General features: G+C 56.4%; 2 protein-coding genes and 1 long non-coding RNA gene across 3 annotated transcripts; 2 read left to right on the top strand and 1 right to left on the bottom strand.

The window, feature by feature from the left end:
• Nucleotides 1-9: 9 nt before the first annotated feature.
• Nucleotides 10-4,699, top strand: SLC25A41 (solute carrier family 25 member 41). Its single transcript, XM_027585253.2, is given in 7 exon segments — nucleotides 10-516; nucleotides 1,070-1,222; nucleotides 1,410-1,425; nucleotides 1,428-1,516; nucleotides 4,107-4,142; nucleotides 4,144-4,275; nucleotides 4,358-4,699. Coding segments are annotated over 7 exon segments (756 nt in total). The 5' UTR covers nucleotides 10-384; the 3' UTR covers nucleotides 4,556-4,699.
• Nucleotides 2,046-7,419, bottom strand: LOC118357324. Its single transcript, XR_004820279.1, has 3 exons — nucleotides 6,667-7,419; nucleotides 5,341-5,669; nucleotides 2,046-3,885 (listed from the first exon to the last, which is right to left on the bottom strand). It is a non-coding gene; the product is annotated as an uncharacterized LOC118357324 (long non-coding RNA).
• LOC113917464 (KH-type splicing regulatory protein) lies at nucleotides 7,170-17,789 on the top strand. Its single transcript, XM_027585242.2, is given in 21 exon segments — nucleotides 7,170-7,289; nucleotides 7,291-7,425; nucleotides 9,166-9,262; nucleotides 9,890-9,928; nucleotides 10,275-10,314; nucleotides 11,185-11,234; nucleotides 11,465-11,536; nucleotides 12,295-12,352; nucleotides 12,661-12,835; nucleotides 13,026-13,124; nucleotides 13,487-13,585; nucleotides 13,713-13,815; nucleotides 14,494-14,594; nucleotides 14,723-14,867; nucleotides 14,947-15,107; nucleotides 15,195-15,304; nucleotides 15,722-15,810; nucleotides 15,931-16,128; nucleotides 16,238-16,315; nucleotides 16,415-16,575; nucleotides 17,657-17,789. Coding segments are annotated over 21 exon segments (2,139 nt in total). The 3' UTR covers nucleotides 17,666-17,789.
• Nucleotides 17,790-19,225: the final 1,436 nt, after the last annotated feature.

The following is a 19,225-nucleotide window of genomic DNA, read 5'->3' as shown; positions in this document are numbered from 1 at the left end:
TTACTCGCCAAAACCCCACCACCTCCAACCCTGCCCCCGCCCCCCTCCCGGAACCCAGGCTGTACACACGTGTATGGGTACGTGTTGGGGCACGTGCATGAAAATGCCCTGGAACATCTCCCATCACAGCAGGTGAGCTTGAGCACGGCAGGTCTACCGGCATCTCCGGCCTGAAGGCTGGGGTAGAAGGCCGTGCTGCCCGCCCCCTCTGCATGACCCACTCCCCTCCAAGCAGACCTGGATTTCCGCCTTGAAGCAGTGGGGACCAGGGTGGGCCTTTCACCAGGAGGGGCTTCTGGAGATGTGGGGAAGGAGCTCCAGCCTGGCTGAATACGGGTGGGAGCTGGGTCTGCCCTGCAGGTGCTGGGCACAGGAGAGCAGCTGATGGTCCCTGTGGATGTCCTAGAAGTGGATAGCAAGGGGGCCCTGTGGAAGTTTCTGCTCTCAGGAGCCATGGCTGGGGCGGTGTCCCGCACTGGCACGGCCCCTCTGGACCGAGCCAAGGTGTATATGCAGGTGCGCAGGGAGCACAGCGCTGGAGCCTTTGGGGTGGGGCTGGACAGAGGCAGAGCTGATGGGGTTCAGGATGGGGGTGAGGGTGCAATTGGAAACAGGTGTGAGGGTGGGGCTGGGACGCGGGTTGGAGTCAGGAGGAGGCTGAATGGAGGTAAGGGTGGGGGTTGAAGTTGGGGATGGAGCTGGAGCCAATGGGGATGGAGCACGAACTTGAGTTGGAGGAGCCAAGAGAACCGTACCAGGGACAGGGTGGGTTGGGGATAAGGGAATTGAGGATGGGGGGCTTTGAAGGCAAACTAGAACAGGTAAGGAGAGGAAGGTGAGGAAGGAGATGAGCACATGGGTCTGTGTCTGAAGGTGAGGAAGGAGATGAGCACATGGGTCTGTGTCTGGAGGTGAGGAAGGAGATGAGCGCTGTGAGGCCAGCTGGGAAGGGAGTGGGAAAAGGAATGGGGTTGGGTGGCTGCGGACAGGATGGGCTTGAGCTCCAGGCTGGGATGGAGGCGATCAGGTGGGAGGCTCCTCACAGGGCCAGTGGCCTCCCTATCCCCAGGTCTACTCCTCCAAGACTAACTTCATGAACCTGCTGGGGGGGCTCCGAAGCATGGTCCAGGAGCGGGGCTTCCGCTCCCTGTGGCGGGGCAATGGCACCAACGTCCTCAAGATTGCCCCTGGGTACGCCATCAAGTTCTCCGTCTGCGAACAGGTGGGCGGGGGAGAGGGAGAGGCCCACTTTGCCCAGTCCTGCCCTTCAACCCAAACCTCTCCTACACCCCCTCTCAAGCCCAGATCCTTACCCAAGACACACTTTCACCCTCTGGCCCCAGACCCAGGGTGGGTTTCAGCTAGGAAGAAGGTCAGCAGTTCCCTCCTGTTCCTCTCTTCTGCCCCAGTGTAAGAATTACTTCTGCAGGTGCACGGATCCCTACCCTTACAGGAACGTCTCCTTGCTGGCTCCCTAGCTGTGGCCATCTCCCAGACGCTCATCAACCCCATGGAGGTAAGAGAACATCCGCCCCGCGGAAGATGAAACAATGTCAAAATTAGCTACCAGCTGTTACCGCTTCCCCCCTTCTTGTCTTCCCCTTTCCTCCTCCCCCTCGTCTTCTCACGTGAGGTGTGTGTCCAACTTGCGTTCCAGATGGCTCCCCGGTCATCTCAGCAACTATTTACTGGATGGGTCCTATCCTTTTCCCTTCAAAGATTCGAGATGCCACCTGTGTAATTTACTAAATTCCTGCGCATATTTGAGTGTATTTCTGGCCTTTCTCTTCTTCCTCTGCTATGTCTGTCCAGGCACTAATGTCTTTTTTTTTTTTTTCCTCTTTTGAGGGGGAGGGGGGTAACAATTAGATTTTATATTGTACAGCAGTTTTATTTATTTTTTAAGATTTTATTTATTTGACAGAGAGAGACACAGCAAGAGAGGGAACACAAGCAGGGGGAGTGGGAGAGGGAGAAGCAGGCTTCCCGCCGAGCGGGGAGCCCCATGCGGGGCTGGAGCCCGATGCAGGGCTCGATCCCAGGACCCTGGGATCATGACCTGAGCCAAAGGCAGACGCTTAACGACTGAGCCACCCAGGCGCCCCTGTACAGCAGTTTTAGATTCACAGAAAAATTGAGCAGGAAGTACAGAGTTCCCATACACATCTCTCCCCACATATACAGTTCCTGCTATTAATATCCTGCGTGGTGAGGGGCGGGCAGGGGACGTTTGTTGCAACTGATGAACCAATATCGATACATTATTATTAAAGTCCATAGTTGCCTTTAGGTTCACTCTCGGTGTAGTACATTCTGCAGTTTGTACAGATGTATACAGACGCGTACACACCATTAGGGTGTCATATAGTTTCACTGCCCTAAAAATCCTCTCTGCTCCACCTACTCACCCCTTCTTGCCTCTCCCCTGAACCCTAATCGTTTGTCTAGTTTTACCTTTTTAAAAAATTTTATTAATTTAAGTGGTGTCTACACCCAAAATTTTATTAATTTTTTTTATTAATCGTTTGTCTAGTTTTACCTTTTTAAAAAATTTTATTAATTTAAGTGGTGTCTACACCCAACACCTCCCGAGATCAGGAGTCACAGGCTCTTCCGACTGAGCCAGCTGGGCATCCCTGTAGTTTTACTCTCTGTCTTTAATTTTCGAGGCTTGATCTTATGCTTTCTCATCCCCCATCCCTGCTCTTCTTTATCGGTTTCCAGGTTACTCCCTCTGTGGTTTCCCATATAAACTTTAAAAGTAACTTACCTCTAGTAAGTTCAGAAAACAAAGTCACCTATTGGTATTTTTTACTGGGATAGTATTCAATTTATAAATAAGCTTAGAGATTCCTGCCATCTATGAGGCTGGCTCTGGTATCCAAGATCATTTCTATTTGTTCAAGTCTCCTTTTATGTACTTTAATGGTCTTTTAAAGTTTCCTCATATAATTCTTGCCCTTAACTAGTTAAATTTTCTCTTAAGTGTATTTGTGTTCTATTGCTGCGTAACAAATTGCCACAGACTCGGTAGCTTAAAAGGATACAGATTTATTATCTTTTGTCTGTGGGCCACGCCTGGGCACTGGCTAGTCAGGTCCTCTGCTCAGGGTTTCATCAGGCCAAAATCAAGGTGTTGGCTGGGCTACAGCTGAACCCACCAGAGACCTGGGTCCTCTGTCAAGTTCCTTGGTTGTTGGCAGGATTCAGTTTATGGTTGTAGGACTAGGGTCCTCAGCTCCTAGAGGCCACCCACCGTCCCTGCCATGTAGTCCTCTCCACAACAGTCAGCTTGTTTAAGACCAACTGAAGAGTGTCCTGGATACTCCCAATCGCTCTGATTTCTTCTGTCTCTGGCAACAGACTCTTTTATTAAAGGGCTCACCTGATTCGGTCAGGCCTACCCAGGACAAATGGTCTTGCTTCGCTTAAAATTAATTGCTTAAGGACCCGATACATCTGCAAAATCCCTTCACTTTCACGAAATGTAACTTCATGTCATGTAACTTTACGAGGGGAGTGATTCCCAATCATAGTCCCAGCCTAGCACACTCTCAAGGTCGGGGTGGGAGGGGAGGTGGGCATTATATGGAGCGCACATATCAGGGGTGGGAAACTTGGGGACCACCTTAGAATTCTGCCTACCACACTGGGTGTTCGGTTTTTTGGGCAACTGTAGAGCTGCCAATGTTCTGATGTTGGGGTATTTTGTACAAATGACTATGTCTGGCTTCTCTTGGAAAATTGGCAAACCTGGCCACCACGTGGGGTCTGCACCCCCGTGGCATGATGTCTGGCTGCTGCTGGGTGTAAGCTGTAACTCCGCTCAGTCCACACCACTTCCCTTATCCTCTTGGCCTCTGTCAGCACTTGGGCTTCTGAATCCTGGGTTGAAAGCACACACAGGCCAAGGGATCGCATGGCTCTGGGTTGGAAACTCAGCTCTCTGCACTCCTGACCTTCCATTTCCTCAGCTGTAGGACGGAAATGCTGGCCACTGCTGAGGGTCAAGAAAAGGGCATGCAGGGTGGCCACTGGGGGCTAGTAGGTGAGGGTCGGTGAGAGCATTCGATCAGATGAGCCACCTCCCGCCTCGTCCTCCCCAGGTGCTGAAGACACGGCTGACCCTGCGCCGGACGGGCCCAGTACAAGAGGCTGCTGGACTGTGCAAGGCAGATCCTGAAGCGGGAGGGCACCCGCGCCCTGTACCGCGGCTACCTGCCCAACATGCTTGGCATCATTCCCTATGCCTGCACGGACCTGGCCGTCTATGAGGTGTGGGTCGCACAGAGGGGTGCCAGGGGTGGTGTGAACACAGGCCCGTACTAAACTGCCTCCTGACCCCCTTCTCTTGCAGATACTCATGTGCTTCTGGTTGAAGTCAGGCAGGACCACGGAGGATCCCAGTGGCCTGGTCAGTCTGTCATCTGTGACGCTGTCCACGACCTGTGGCCAGATGGCCAGTTACCTGCTGACATTGGTGCGCACCAGGATGCAGGCCCAAGGTCAGACTAGCCCCAATGGCCACCGTGCATGCTCCTCCCCTCAGCCTTGACTGAACTTTCTCGTCCCCCAAAAGTGACCCCCAAACTGACCTCTAAACCTACCAAGACTCACCCCTAAATCTGACCCCAACCCCAAAATTAACCCTACAAACCACTGAAATGAACATCTCCCAACTGACCCCCACAAACACCCCCCAATTCAACTCAGGCCCCCACACCATATTTCAAGACATAGATTCCCCAAATGCTCTCCCACCTTCTCCAAATCAGACCCAGCCTGTACTCCTAAAATTCCCAAATTCGCTAAGCCTGACCCTTAGACATCCCAATATCATAACCACTTCCCCCACTACCCTGTATACTCCCCAAATGGTCTCTCAGCCCCTAAACCAATCCACAAACATCCAAACAAGTCCTTGGTCCACTACCCTAATCTCGAAAATATCCCCAAACCATCCCTTAGCACACTCCCCGAATCTCTGGCAGATCTTAGAAGTTCCCTCCCAAATAAGCATGAATGTTTTCTAAGATGTTCCTGAAAACTCCTGCCTGAGTTGATCTCACTCTCCCCAAACTGACCAATTTCCTCTAAGTCTTCCAAACTCCTTCCCAACACCGACCCCCAGACCCCAGCCCCTGGCTTCACCCAACTCCCAACATTCCAGCCCCCCCACCCCCCTGCCCCGGGTGGCCCGATCATCTCTGCCAGAAGCCCTGAGCTTGCCCCTGTTCCCACAGACACTGTGGAGGGCTCAAACCCCACGATGCGCGGAGTCTTCCAGGGGATCCCGGCCCAGCAGGGTTGGCAGGGGCTGTACAGAGGCATGACTCCCACCTTATACTGAAGGTGTTGCCAGCAGGCGGCATCAGCTACGTGGTGTATGAAGCCATGAAGAAAACCCTGGGTGTATTAGGCAGTGGCTAGTCGACCCACCCTGGGCAGAAATGGACAGGAGGATCCAGGGTCCCCTGGCGCAAAGAGCCCTCCAGGCTCAGGCCCGGGGGGGGGGGGCAGTTTCTGTCAGGAGAAGCAGTCTGGGGGCCTGGGTCAGAAGATCCCTGGGGATCCTGCCCGAGGGTGCAGCCAGGGACTAGTCTGGACTCCAGTTTGGCTCGTTGTGGCTTGTCCTGGCTTCAGGGTGAAATGGTGGACGTGGAGACAACCTGAAATAAAGAGACGGTTTCTGCTGGATGTGTCTGGGATACCTGCGTCGCGGAGGGGAGCTGGGTATCTAGAATCTCTGGGTCTAGACTAGGAATCCTTGGTTTCAGGGGGTGAGCTAGGGACCTGGAACACCCTATGTCTAATAGGGAGCTGGGGGCTTCGGATATCTGTGTCCCAAGAAAGGAAGCTGGGCACCTGGGCTCCCTGGGTCTCGGAAAGAGGCCTGGATTATCTTGGGCCCCTTGGGCCCGAGTAGGACTTGTAAACCTCCATAACGCCTGGGTTCGGGAGAGAAACGGAGGTCCTAGGATTGGAGCTTCGAGCTCAGGTCCGCAGACCTTATGCGAAGAGGGTGTGGGGTGTGGACTTAGGGTCCTAGGAGAGAACCAGTGGCCCTAGACCCTTGAATTCTGGAGGGAAACTGGTTCCAGGAGTCCCGGAAGAGAAGTGGGGGCTCTAGAACCCTGGGTGGAGAAGAGAGGGGGAATCCCTGGGTTCCCTCCTGCTCTTGGCCCACCCCACCCCCGGAAGCATCCGATCTCCAAGGCCTCGAGCAGGCCACGTGTTCCGCCTGCCCAGCCAGGCTCCTGGGGCGCTAACCTAGACGTCAGGCCTGAATTCCCCTCAGCCGGTCGGCACTGCCCACGTCAACTGCCATTCACTCTCGCTACGGCTAATCCCCTCTCGTCGTCCGGTGGCCGGCTCCGCCCCAATGCAGCTACGCTTCCACTGGCTCCCACCAAAACTGGGCCCCTTGACTTCCTTCCCTGCCATTTGTCCAGAGCGGTGTTCGTCACCTTGCACCCGCCCCCACCGCCCAGCCATTGGCTTAGAAATCAAGGCTAGAAAAGGATTCTGGTTAACAGGGAGAGCAATCCAGTCCAAACCTCAGCGCGTCACCCGGAGTTCGCCAGGGATTGGATTAAGTTGACTGCCAATCTTCGCAAGACCCGCCTTCTGCGTGTCCTCATTGGCTCGCGTATATGATTATCTCACCTGGCGCCCGCCCAGCCTGTTCAAAGGGGCCTTTCCCCAGGTCCCTCCTTCCTGTCCACTTGACTCTCCGGAGTCGTCAATCCAGTTCTGAAGTCGCCCCGTAGTTCTGGAACTCCCGCTTCATTGGGCCTCCTGTCCTCTCGGGTCGCCTCGATTTGCCCGCCCAGCACCGGCAGCCCGAAGCCCACTGCCTCCGAGAGCTGTCGGTCACGCGGCGCCTCCCGCCCACTGCCTCTCGCGGCACTCCGATTGGCCGCTTGCCTCCAGAGCCCGCGATTGGTGTCCCAGGAGCGGCGGCCGCCTCCGATTGGCCTGGCTGCGCCGTCCGTCACGCCGGCGGCGGGAGGAGGCGTCCCTCTCCCCCCTCGTCGTCTTCCCAGCCGCTGGGTTCCCAGAGTGCTCCGCGGCCGTGTGGAGCGAGGCCTTGTTCCCGCGTTGAGCCGCCGCCGCCGCCGCCGCCTCCTCAGCTTCAGCCTCCGCGCCAGGCCCGGCCCCGCCGCGCCATGTCGGACTACAGCACGGGAGGACCCCCGCCCGGGCCGCCGCCGCCCGCTGGCGGCGGCGGAGGAGCCGGGGGAGCCGGGGGCGCCGGGGGAGGCCCTCCGCCGGGCCCGCCGGGTGCGGGGGGACCGGGGCGGCGGCGGCCCCGGCGGCGGCCCCGGCGGGGGGTCGGCCGGGGGTCCCTCCCAGCCGCCCGGCGGGGGAGGCCCGGGGATCCGCAAGGACGCTTTCGCCGACGCCGTGCAGCGGGCCCGCCAGGTGAGGAGGCCGCGGGCCTGAGGGGCGCGCGCGCGCGCGGGGGAGGGGGCGGGGTCACGCGCGCGCGCGCGGGGTCGCGGGGGGGCGGCCCGAGGCCGCCGCGGGGTCACGTGGGGCGGTAGGCGGGGGCCTGGGCCGCCCAGGGTGTCTCCAGTGGGCCCCCAGCGGGTGACCCCCTGCAGAGGGAAGGGGTGGCCGGGGGGTCGCCAGGAGCGGCCCCTGGATGTTGGGGCCCCGGAGGGCTGGGACTCACTTTGGGGAACCCTCCCCTTAGGGACACCCGAGGGCACGATTCCCTCTCTAGGAAGCAAAGTGTTCCCCTTCCCGGGGGGGAGGGTCTTGCTTTTCCCTCACCTTCCCATCAGGGCAGAGAGCTCTGTTTGCCCCCAACCCAGTCGCATTTTTTGCCCGCGCGCCGGGAAGAAGGGACTTTGGGAGGAAAACAGCCCTTCCTCTTGAGCCTGCAAAGGGGGAACTCTTGCTACCAGAGTGGCCGAGCACTTAGGTGAAATGGGGAGGGTGGACACAGGGGCTGGCTCTTTTTGATGCTTCCGGTGGCTTGAAAGCTGGTCTCTCCTTGGGGAAGAGGGGAGGGTCCCACCACTGTGTTTTGAGGCGTAATGATACCATGGAGGTGTCACATGCCGGTGTGACTGACCTCAGGTCCTCTTGTGGCCTCCCCACGTCCTGGAGGGCAGGAGGCCTGTTAGAATGGGAGAACTTTGCCGCCCTCTCAGGAAGCCGACACTCTGGGGGCCGACTGAGTGCATTTGCGATTGAGTGCTTTCCTCGGGTCGTTCCAGTGCCTCCAGGGCAGAGTGGGAGGTCCCGTTAGGTGAACGCCCTGTTCCCGCCCAGTGTGGTCTGTGGCTTTCTCACCTTTGGAGCAGGATAGGGTTCTAACGTGCACTTGATCTCGTCGCCCCCCAACCTGCCTTGTTGGAGAAGCAGTTGTAACTAGCCGAGTTGATGCTCTTTGCTGGGGTGGGAAAAGGCCTCATCCTAAGAGCTTTGGCTCACAGTATTAAGAAAAAAAATTGGGAGAGGTGGAAAGATCCTTAACTCAGGGATCCCAGAGCCCCCTGGAGATCGAGGCAGACAGTTATATGTGAGGCGGGTTCATCACACTCAAGTGCTCGGGAAGGCTCGGGAGCACCGTGATAAGCGCCAGCCGCTCCTCAGGCAGGCAGGGGTACCTGGGGGCCAGCAGTGTTCAGGGTCCCAAAGAGACACACAGGTTTGTGTGCCTTTGGAAAGCTTGTAATAATCCCACAGACTCTGGTCTTAAATTTGTGGGATTGGGGTTATTTGAAATTGCTTCTCACGTGTCTGACATGTAACCTGTGTTCTCCGAAAGGGTCTTTTCTTTTGGTGGAATGAAGATTTCGGATGCCTTTAAGCAAAAGCTTCCCTAAAATTTGTTCAACGAACGCAAAGATTTTGAGGGTGAGGGAGCTAAAGGAAAGTTGTTCTCTTCACCATCCCAGGAGAGCCAGGCTACAATCACACTTCCTGCCTCCCTCGTGGAGGCAACCTGAGGACCCTCCTGAGAGCAAATCAGTGTGGATTGTGGCCCAGTTGCAAACAACATAGGCGCAAATCCCAACTAGAGAGGGAGTTTGAAACTCCTGGATGACTGTTGAACGCTGAGGCCCTTGGGTACGTTCTGAGAAGTTGGTCTGAGCACCAGGGAAGGTTGGTTGTGGTGGTAACCTTCTGCGCTTACGATTTTGTTTCTAGATTGCAGCCAAAATTGGAGGCGACGCTGCTACAACAGTGAACAACAGCACTCCTGATTTTGGTTTTGGGGGCCAAAAGAGGCAGTTAGAAGATGGAGGTAACTATAACTACCTGCTGGGAAGAAGGCCTGGGGGTAGAGTGAGGTGCCTTTGTTTGAACGTGGTTCAGAGTCGGAGGGAAGCCACTTGGTCTTTTAAAAGCTCAGCAATCCCAGCCTTGTTCATTCTTTTTGTTTGGGCTGCCATCCTGGGGTATCAGGTGGCTGAGAGGAGCAGATTGATTGTGACTAGGTCCAAGTTGTAAGTTCTCGAGATTGTTCCTCCCCTTCTGGCGGGCTTGGGAAATGCTCGCAGTTTTGTTGAGGCCCCACATAAGTGCAGCTTGGCTGGCCCCAGGGCATGCGATCCTACCCATAGTAGCCAGAACGATCAATGTGGGGATCAGCCAAAACCGGACTTACACCTGGGCCCTCCTTGACCCTGGACTCGAGTGCCACCATCATTGTTCCTGTTATAAAGGACTTTTTTACTCTCTTAAGTGCTAGTGGTGGGACTGATGGAAGTCTGGCCCCCCTCCGGGGTTGGTCCCTGCCACTCTCCTGTCTTGGCTCTGATATTGGGGGTGGGGGAGGGGGATTGTTTACCAGGCCGTGTGGCATCAGCATCAGATTTGAGGCAGCTGTGGGTGGGTGGGTGCAGCATCTGACATCCTCTCTCTTTCACAGACCAACCGGAGAGCAAGAAACTGGCTTCCCAGGGAGACTGTAAGTCCATTGGGTGGTGCAGGCAGAGGGCAGCTTCAGGGTTTTAAGAGGTTTTTAGCATTTAGGAGCTAGAAGCTCTAAGCAGATGGCACCTGTCCTTTATGGAGGCTCTAGGTGCTTATCATCTGGGGTCCATGAGCTTTAGGGATCCCAGAGCCCCCTGGAGATCGAGGCAGACAGTTATATGTGAGGCGGGTTCATCATACTCAAGTGCTCAGGAAGGCTCGGGAGCATCGTGATAAGTGCCAGCTGCCCCTCGGGTGGGCAGGGGTACCTGGGGGCCAGCAGTGTTCAGGATCCCAAAGAGAAGGCAAGCCAATCTTTGCTTTGAATTTTCTCTCTGCAGCCATCAGTTCTCAACTTGGACCCATCCATCCTCCCCCCAGGTAAGTTGTGATTTGGAGGACACTCGTTTCCTTGTCTGTCAGCTGTCTCTGTCCTTTCTTGCTGACTTGGGGGAGAGCTGTGTCTGGGGGCTGTACCGTTTCGGACCTTGTCCCCGCTGCTTGCTTGGCCACAGAGAAGCCCAGGAGGCAGAAGAGCTGTCTTTGCACCTGTGTGTGGGGCCCAGGGAGGGGCGGTCTTTGTGCCTTGTTGCTGCCTGCACTGTGGTGGGACACTCCTCAGGAGACAGCCATCTTCCAAAAGGGCTGGGGGCTGGCCGTGGGGTTCTCGTCCACCCTCTGCAAATGCTTGATCCCCAAGAACTGGTAGGGCCTGGGGTTCTCTCCTACCTTTTGCTGCCTCTCCCAACCCCCAGTGACTTCAGTGGATCTGATGTAGAATCCTTTGTGAAGGACCATGCTGTTTCTTTTCTTGCTTCTAAGAAATGCAGTAAAATTGGTTTGCTAGGGAGAGGACGTGGAAAAGATACAAACCGTTGTTGTTGTGTTTTTTTTTTTTTTAAGTCAAGAGACCTGAAAGGATTGTCAGAATCGTGTAAAAGTGTCCAAGTGTTTGCTTTTGCCCAGAGTCGGTGGGGCCACGCTGACCCCGACCCAGCCTCTTGTGGCTTGCATGGGGAAACAGGCCCCGAGAGGTTGAGTGGCTTGCTGTGGGGAGAAGGAGCCCTGTGCTCTTGTCAGACTCTGTTTAGGCCTGTGGGGTCTTGGTCCAGATGTGGTGGGAAGCATGGGCAGAGGCCAGTAGCACCAAGGGCCCCACAGGTTAGGGGCTGTGGCTTTGAGGCGCTTTTTCTCCTGGAGACGCTGTGTCTCTTTTGCCTCGCTTAAGACTGTTATCGTCTCTCTTTGCAGGACTTCAATGACAGAAGAGTACAGGGTCCCAGACGGCATGGTGGGACTAAGTGAGTGTGGCTCGCTGTGGGATGTCCGTTTCCCCTGTCTCTCGGGGACTGTGTCCTGGGAGCACCTGCTGGCCCAGGAGCTTTTGGTGTGAGAGGGCCTCCTGTACTGTGCTCTCTGGGCGGGGAGGCAGGTGGAGCTCTCAGGAGGACCAGGAACCCCTGCCACAGGGTCTTTTTGGCTCTGGAGTACCCTCATCAATCTCTGCTTTTTTTCCCTTTTCTCCATGTAGTCATTGGTAGAGGTGGTGAACAGATTAACAAAATCCAGCAGGATTCAGGCTGCAAAGTCCAGATCTCACCAGGTACGAGAGCCAGATTTGTGTCAGAACAGGGCGCTGGGCTGGGCTGGGCTCCTTGTACTTTTTTTTTAACAGTTCCCTGACTGGCAGGAATGAGACAGGTTGGTGGTCACTGAGTTATCTCTTAAGTGCCAGGCTCAGGGTAGAGTCCCAGCCAGTACAGCATGGCGTCCAGCAGTGTAGCTGCAACTTTCGCTTTCTTTGGCTTTACAGTTGGCGGGGAAGGCCGAGGTGGGAGATCGAAGATTGACTATAGAAGTTTTGCTCTAAACTGTTAGTTAAGTCCCTACGTGAAGTAAACACCCTACAGGAAACCAGTGGGAATGTGTGAGGCAGGGAGATGCATTCGAAGGAATGGCTTTGAGACCCAGCCCAGGTTTGCACCCCAGTCTGGCTGCGCAGCTGCGTGCACCTGCTGGGCAGGGGTTTCTGAGGACTGGCTCTAATCCAGTGGGGTTTGTAGACTGTGGAGAGTGCACATGTGATCATTGCTGGTGGCAGGAGTGGCCTAGCTTTGGGACCTCACCTTCCACCTCATCTTTTGCCCTAAATGTTCTGCCTCCTTGACTGGACTTCAGGCTACCCAGCCTTGGTCTTGCATAGAGCAGCCTCCCAGAAGTCTGATGAGGTAGCGATTTGTCAGGCTGCTCATGGTGGTGCAGGTAGCCATTGTTTGTTGTGCAAGTTTCACCATCTCCTTGGAAAGCCTTTCTCTAGTGTCCGTGGACCCGGGAGGCATTGACCCTCTCTCTTCTCTGCAGACAGTGGTGGCCTACCCGAGCGCAGTGTGTCCTTGACGGGAGCCCCAGAATCTGTCCAGTAAGTCCCTGGCGGGGCCTGTCATTGTGATGAGGGGAGCAAACAGAAGCTCTCTCCATCCTTTGGAAAGTTGGGGGCGACTCCACCATGTCCCTCAACCCTTGCCCTCTCCAGGGGCCTGTACTGATGCTTTGATTGCCCTGACTTCGAAGATCTGGGAAAATCATCTGAATAGCCCCAGCCCTGGGGACGGACCCTCTTCATCATCTGTCAGACACACGTGTTGGAGTCACCTTCCCTTTGAGCTGGATGGGGCTGTCAGACCAGTACTCTTTCAAGTGTCTGAACCCCGCTCTTCCCCTTCCCAGGAAAGCAAAGATGATGCTGGATGACATTGTCTCTCGGGGTCGTGGGGGGCCCCCAGGACAGTTCCACGACAATGCCAATGGAGGCCAGAATGGCACTGTGCAGGAGATCATGATCCCCGCGGGGAAGGCTGGCCTGGTCATCGGCAAAGGCGGGGAGACAATTAAGCAGCTGCAGGTGAGGGGTGGGATGGAGGACAGAAGCTCCTGTCCCAGGAAAGTCTCCCTCCTGCCTCTGCGCGTGCACGCCCCACCGACTGCTTTGTCAGAGCCTCTTATCCTTTGTGATCACACCTGCCCCCTCGCGTGCACTAGTCCCAGAAAGTCTTTGAAAGCCTGGTACTAATTGTCCCGCATTGGTTGTAAAGGAGCGAGCTGGAGTGAAGATGATTTTAATTCAAGATGGCTCCCAGAATACGAATGTGGACAAGCCTCTCCGCATCATTGGGGATCCTTACAAAGTGCAGGTGAGAACCCTGGGGGTGACGGGGCATCTGGAGAAGTGAACAACAGATAGGGCTGGAGATTTGAGTGAAAGGGGAGAGGTTTTCAAGAGCATTTGCTTGAAATCAGCCCAGAACTCCCACTCTCATACTGAGTTCTCCCTCCCAGTGCTGGACATGAGCAAGAGGCCTGAGCTATGATCTTTCATTTTCTTATTTGGAGAATGGGGGTTGCTGGCCATCCCTCCCTCTCAGGATGGCAGGTCAGGAGCTCAGCGGGGCTCTGCGGTGGATTCAGCTTAGGTCCATGAGCCCTTGGGTCGTGGGAGGCTGGGGGAACAGTGTTGGGGGCTTGCCCTGTGCACACCATGCCTGTGTGTTTGCAGCAAGCCTGTGAGATGGTGATGGACATCCTCCGGGAGCGTGACCAGGGTGGCTTTGGGGACCGGAACGAGTATGGATCCCGGATTGGCGGGGGCATCGATGTGAGTGTAGGCTTCCTGTAGTAGTGGAGGGCCATGGGGTGGGTGTGACTCATGCTCTGGTGGGCAGAGGGCACCAGAGCCGTGGGGACAAGATTCAGTTGGCCCTTCCATGTTTCTCTTTCCTCAGGTGCCAGTGCCTAGGCATTCTGTCGGGGTGGTCATTGGCCGGAGCGGAGAAATGATTAAGAAGATCCAGAATGACGCTGGTGTGCGGATACAGTTTAAGCAAGGTCAGGGGCCTGGCTGAAAAGGTTAGCTGGGTGGGTGGTGGCCGTGTCTACCAGTTCTGTTCTCAGGATCACTCTGAGGTTCCACTGCAGAGAGCCTGGCACCAGGGAGCCCGTTGAGCCTCTCTGTGGTGCCTCGTTACTCCCAGCTGGCAGAACGTGCCTTGTCTCCCTCCTTTATGGGAGAACCACGTGAGAGAGCTCGTGAAGGGCAGACTTGCTGTCTTCCTGTCATCACATTTGTCCCTTTCCCCTGCCCCACCGAATGGCCCATCCTGACAGGGCAGCCTGGACTGGATCAGATCTCTCTGTCCCGACTCTGGGTTACTGCCAAGCCTCAGTGAGAATCTCCCAAGTGGCAGGCCCGTTCTGAGGTTTATTGTTCTTAGTTTCACGAAATGCATCTGTTCTGGGGGTGCCACGTGCCAGAAGAAGCCTCAGCTGCCACCCTGCCATAGTTGGTCGGTTTTCTTCTCTGGAAACCTGGCCCACCTGCATTCCCCACGCCCCCCCCCCCCCCCCCCCCCTCGATACATGGAGTGTGATGAGCGGCACTTTGAGCCTGAGATATTTCTGACACCTGGCTTGGCATGGTGTCTACCTCGCAGAGGCGGTGTTATGGGGGTTTGGTGTTGCGCTTTTCTTGAAAATTCATCTCTCTGTTTTGGATGCTCACTTCAGATGATGGGACCGGTCCTGAGAAGATAGCTCACATAATGGGGCCCCCAGATCGGTGTGAGCACGCAGCACGGATCATCAATGATCTCCTCCAGAGCCTCAGGGTAGGTGGCTCCAGGCTCTGCTGCCGGCAGCTGGTGAGGGCGGCGGGGACTGGCCCAGCCCTCCCGGAGAAGTCCAGGGGCCAGGCTGGCTTTCTGTGTTCACTCTCTACCTCTTCCCTGTCTTGCAGAGTGGTCCCCCAGGCCCACCAGGGGGTCCTGGCATGCCCCCGGGGGGCCGGGGACGAGGAAGGGGCCAAGGCAACTGGGGCCCTCCGGGCGGAGAGATGACCTTTTCCATCCCCACTCACAAATGTGGGCTGGTCATCGGCCGAGGTGAGTAGGCCCTGCCTGCATTCTGTTCCTCAGCCCCCTGTCCTCCTGCCTTCTCTTCACTATCTGTGGTTCCGTGCAGGTGGGGAGAACGTGAAAGCCATAAACCAGCAGACAGGCGCCTTTGTGGAGATCTCCCGGCAGCTGCCACCCAACGGGGACCCCAACTTCAAGTTGTTCATCATCCGGGGCTCACCTCAGCAGATAGACCACGCCAAGCAGCTCATTGAGGAAAAGATTGAGGTGGGCCCAGGGAGGGGTTCTTGGAGCCCGGACCCATCTCCTGTCCCCTTCCCTCCACCCAAGTGACTTTGCTTCTCCTTCCTCCAGGGTCCCCTCTGCCCAGTTGGACCAGGCCCCGGGGGACCAGGCCCTGCAGGCCCCATGGGGCCCTTCAACCCCGGGCCTTTCAATCAGGGGCCACCTGGGGCTCCCCCGCAGTGAGTATTCATTCTTCTCAGCTTCCTGGGACTTGGGACATGGGGGTTGCTGTGCTGGCAAGAAGAGCAGCGGACCCCATTTTCATTCGGCACCAAGAAGTGCTGATCGCAGCGGTTCAAGGCACGATCCGCCCAGCCTCTCTGTGATCGATGCCATTTGTAAAAGATACCACAGATGTGGATCTCGGTCTCCCACCTGACAGGCAAACCTGTGTATGTTGAATGTGGGGGACTCGCACGTCCTTAAGCCGACGGAGCTTGTGTTCTTTGGCATTGTTTATCTCACCTTTTTCTGGGCGAAGGGCCTGTGACTGAGCACAAGCAGAGGGCCGGGCCTGGGCCCCCTGTCCGCCAGCCATCCCTGCCCACAGAGGGGAGTGGCCCCGGCTCACTTGCCCTGTCTTTCTTGTCCCGCAGTGCGGGGGGTCCTCCTCCTCACCAGTACCCACCCCAGGGCTGGGGCAATACCTACCCCCAGTGGCAACCACCTGCTCCTCATGACCCAAGTAAGTAAGGCTGCCCAGGTGAAGGGCAGGACGGGGCTTGGGTGTGCCCAGGTGGAGGGGTGGGGGTGGGCGGCGGGGCTGGCTTCCAGGACTGCCCTTTAGCCCACTGCCTTCCTACAGATAAAGCTGCAGCCGCTGCAGACCCCAACGCCGCCTGGGCCGCCTACTACTCACACTACTACCAGCAGCCCCCAGGCCCCGTGCCCGGCCCTGCACCGGCCCCTGCGGCCCCCCCTGCCCAGGGCGAGCCCCCACAGCCCCCACCCGCCGGCCAGTCAGACTACACTAAGGCCTGGGAAGAGTATTACAAAAAGATCGGTGAGTGTGGTGGGGGCCGCCGCAGGGGCTCGAGTTAGGGCAAGAGGCTGGTGAGAGGCAGCCGTACCCCTGTGCCGTTCTCTGACCTCTCGAGGCCTTGCTCCTGCAGGCCAGCAGCCCCAGCAGCCTGGAGCGCCCCCGCAGCAGGACTACACGAAGGCCTGGGAGGAGTACTACAAGAAGCAGGGTGAGCCGCTGGGGCTGCGGGGCAGGGGCGGGGCCGGGGCGGGGCCGGGCCCTCGGGCCCCCAGCCACGCTCGCTCACCGTGACCCCGCTTCCGTGCAGCTCAAGTGGCCACCGGAGGGGGTCCGGGAGCACCCCCAGGCTCCCAGCCAGACTACAGTGCCGCCTGGGCCGAATATTACAGACAGCAGGCCGCTTACTACGGACAGACTCCAGGTCCTGGCGGCCCCCAGCCTCCACCCACACAGCAGGGACAGCAGCAGGCAAGTGGGAATTGCCACCCTCCTCCTCCTCCTTTTTCCTTCCAACCCCCGGCCACCGTCCATCCTGCCTTAGTGGGTAGCGCCGGAAATCCCTTCCCCTGCGGGGTGTGTCCTTGATGCCTGCAGCGGGGGCCGTGTGGCCAGAGGTCTCCGGGAGTCCCCACGAGCTGGGGAAGTGTGCGCTGGGTCCAGAGGTTAAACGAAGAGGCCTCCCTGCGCCGGCCCGCTTGTTCCTGTGTCACGCTGTCTCGATGCTGGGGGAGAGCGCGAAGCAAATACAAGGTGGAACTGTTGAACTGGTGGGTAGTCCTGGGGGTGGGGGGGGCAGGCCAGCAGCACAGACCTTGGTCGCCATCCTGGCTGCTAACTCGCTCATTCAAAATCTGGCCACTTGGGAAGAAAACGGATGTGTTTTCCCCTCTCTGCATTACTTTTTTGGGTTTTGTTCTTTGCATTCTTTTATTTTTAACCCCACAATCTTTTCCCCGTGTCCAAGTGACTGTGTGTTGCAGGCGGCCCCAGCGTGGGTCAGCCCTGGCTCTGGTGGGAGTCGGGGAGCTTGCCACGGGGACCGGCCGCAGGGCCCCTCCCGCCCTGCCTGGGCTCCGCCGCCGCCGCCTCCGCTCTCGCGCCTGCCTCTGTGTCCTGGTTTTGTCTGTGAAGTGGGCATGACGATCGCCGCCACCTTCCAACCTACCTCACAGGGGTGTTGTGGGGACACCGTGATCTCTGAGATTGTCATGTTGTGATGCGCCGGAGCACCTGCCTTCCTGAAGACAGAGGGCACCCCTCCTCCCTCCCAGACCCTGAGCGCGCTTCTCCCTCTCCCCCCCCGCTCTGCCTCTGCGGCCCCCGCTTCTCTCCTCCTGGTCTTCACGCCCCTCTTGCTCCCTCCTCCATCAAGGAGCCAGTCTGACTTCAGCCAAGGGCCCCGGAGCACGAGACTAGACACTTACAAACACGTCGTTCCAGCCCGAGCTCGCCACAGGCGCGGGAGAGGGGCTTCCCGGCCCCCTCCTTGCCCCCGCCCCTGTCCCCCCCCCCCCGTAGTGACCAATTCCTATCTCTTCCCTCTCCGCAGGCTCAATGAATCGAATGAATGTGAACTTCTTCATCTGTGAAAATCTTTTATTATTTTTTTTTCCATTTTGTTCTGTTTGGGGGCTTTTTTTTTTTTTTGGTTCTTTTTTTTTTTTTTCTTCATGTGTTTGGCGAGAGAGCGATGGCTGCTGTGGGGGTGCTGGGGGAGCCCTTGCTGTGAGTGGCTTGGAGGTCACAGCCTGGGCGATGCTGGGCTCTCTCTCTCTCGCTCATTCTGTGTGTCTCATGCTTTTTTCTTTCAAAATTGGGATCCTTCATGTTGAGCCAGCCATAGAAGATAGAATTAAATCTCTGCCAAAAAAAAAAATTTAAATATAAAAAACACAAAAAGCAAACAAAACCTATAAAATTATATATATATATATAAAAATCTCTATCCCTTCCTGAAACTGCCTCTTTCAGGGGAAAGCAATTCATTTTCTTCCTACCACCCCTGGCCCTCTTCATGTTTTTAAAATAAACTTTTAAAAAGGAAAAAAAGTCACTCTTGCTATTTCTTTTTTTTTAGTTAGAGTTGGAACATTCCTTGGACCAGGTGTTGCTATTGCAGGCCCCCCTCCCCCCCCAGTCGAGCCCCTTGATCCGCTCCTCCCCCCTCCCTCGCTCGGCTCCCCTGCAGCCCCTCCCGCCCCCCACTCCCGGGACTGGTCTTGGGTTTCAACTGTTCAAGAGGACATTGAAACTGAAAAATTGAGAACAAAACAAAAAATTGTATGGCAGTTTTTACTTTTTATCGCTCGTTTTTAACTTCACAAATAAATGATAACAAAACCTCCCCGTGTCTGCTGGGTGCCGTCTCTCTCTCTCTCTCTCTCTCTCTCTCTCTCCCCTCTCTCTCCCCCCCCTTCTCTCTCTCTCTTTCTTTCCCTTCTCTCTCCCCCACCCCCTGTAGAGTTTTGAAGCAGATGTTTGTTTGTTCTTTATAGATGTTGTAAAAGCCTGATAATGGTGATTGGAAATTACAAGCTTTGTGTTGTGTTTTTGCTTTCCTTCCTTCCTTTTTTTTTTTTTTTTAAGAAAAAGAATTATAAGAAAAAATAGTTTTCTGCAGGCGCATTGTGCTTTCCTAACTCCCCCCACCCTCTTTTTTTTTTTTTTTTTTTTTTGGTTAAATAAAGTGCTTTTTGTCTAAAAACTGCGTGCTGGCCGCAGTTGTGTTTGTAGGAGACAAGCTGAAGAGGAGCAAGGGTTGGCCAATCAGAGTGGGGTCTGGGCCCCCCAAAGACCGCTCTTCTGGTGTTGTCTTGCAGAAAAGGGAGCAGCAGGGTGAGCCCCAGTGGAGTAGTCCCCCCACCCCCTTTCCCCGTGAGGACGTGGGGAGCAGCACACGCAGGAGAGGCTCTGGGGACAGGTGCTTCCGTGGATGCAGCCTGCCGCCACAGCAGACCCACGGCTGTGTGTGCCTCCCAGGAGTCAGGCGGGCCTCGTCTCTCAGTGGGCCCCTATGCAGAGACCAGGCCTGTTAAAAAATGGCCCTGGTTCCAATGCTTGGTGGGAGGCTCTGGCCCCCCAAGGGTGAGGGCCGGATATGGAAGAGTGAACTGAGGGG

The sequence above is a fragment of the Zalophus californianus genome, chromosome 1 (assembly GCF_009762305.2).
Source record: "Zalophus californianus isolate mZalCal1 chromosome 1, mZalCal1.pri.v2, whole genome shotgun sequence".
Lineage (NCBI taxonomy): Eukaryota > Metazoa > Chordata > Mammalia > Carnivora > Otariidae > Zalophus > Zalophus californianus.
Note: the sequence above shows the minus strand (reverse complement) of the source record. Positions and strands in the feature narration are given on the sequence as shown.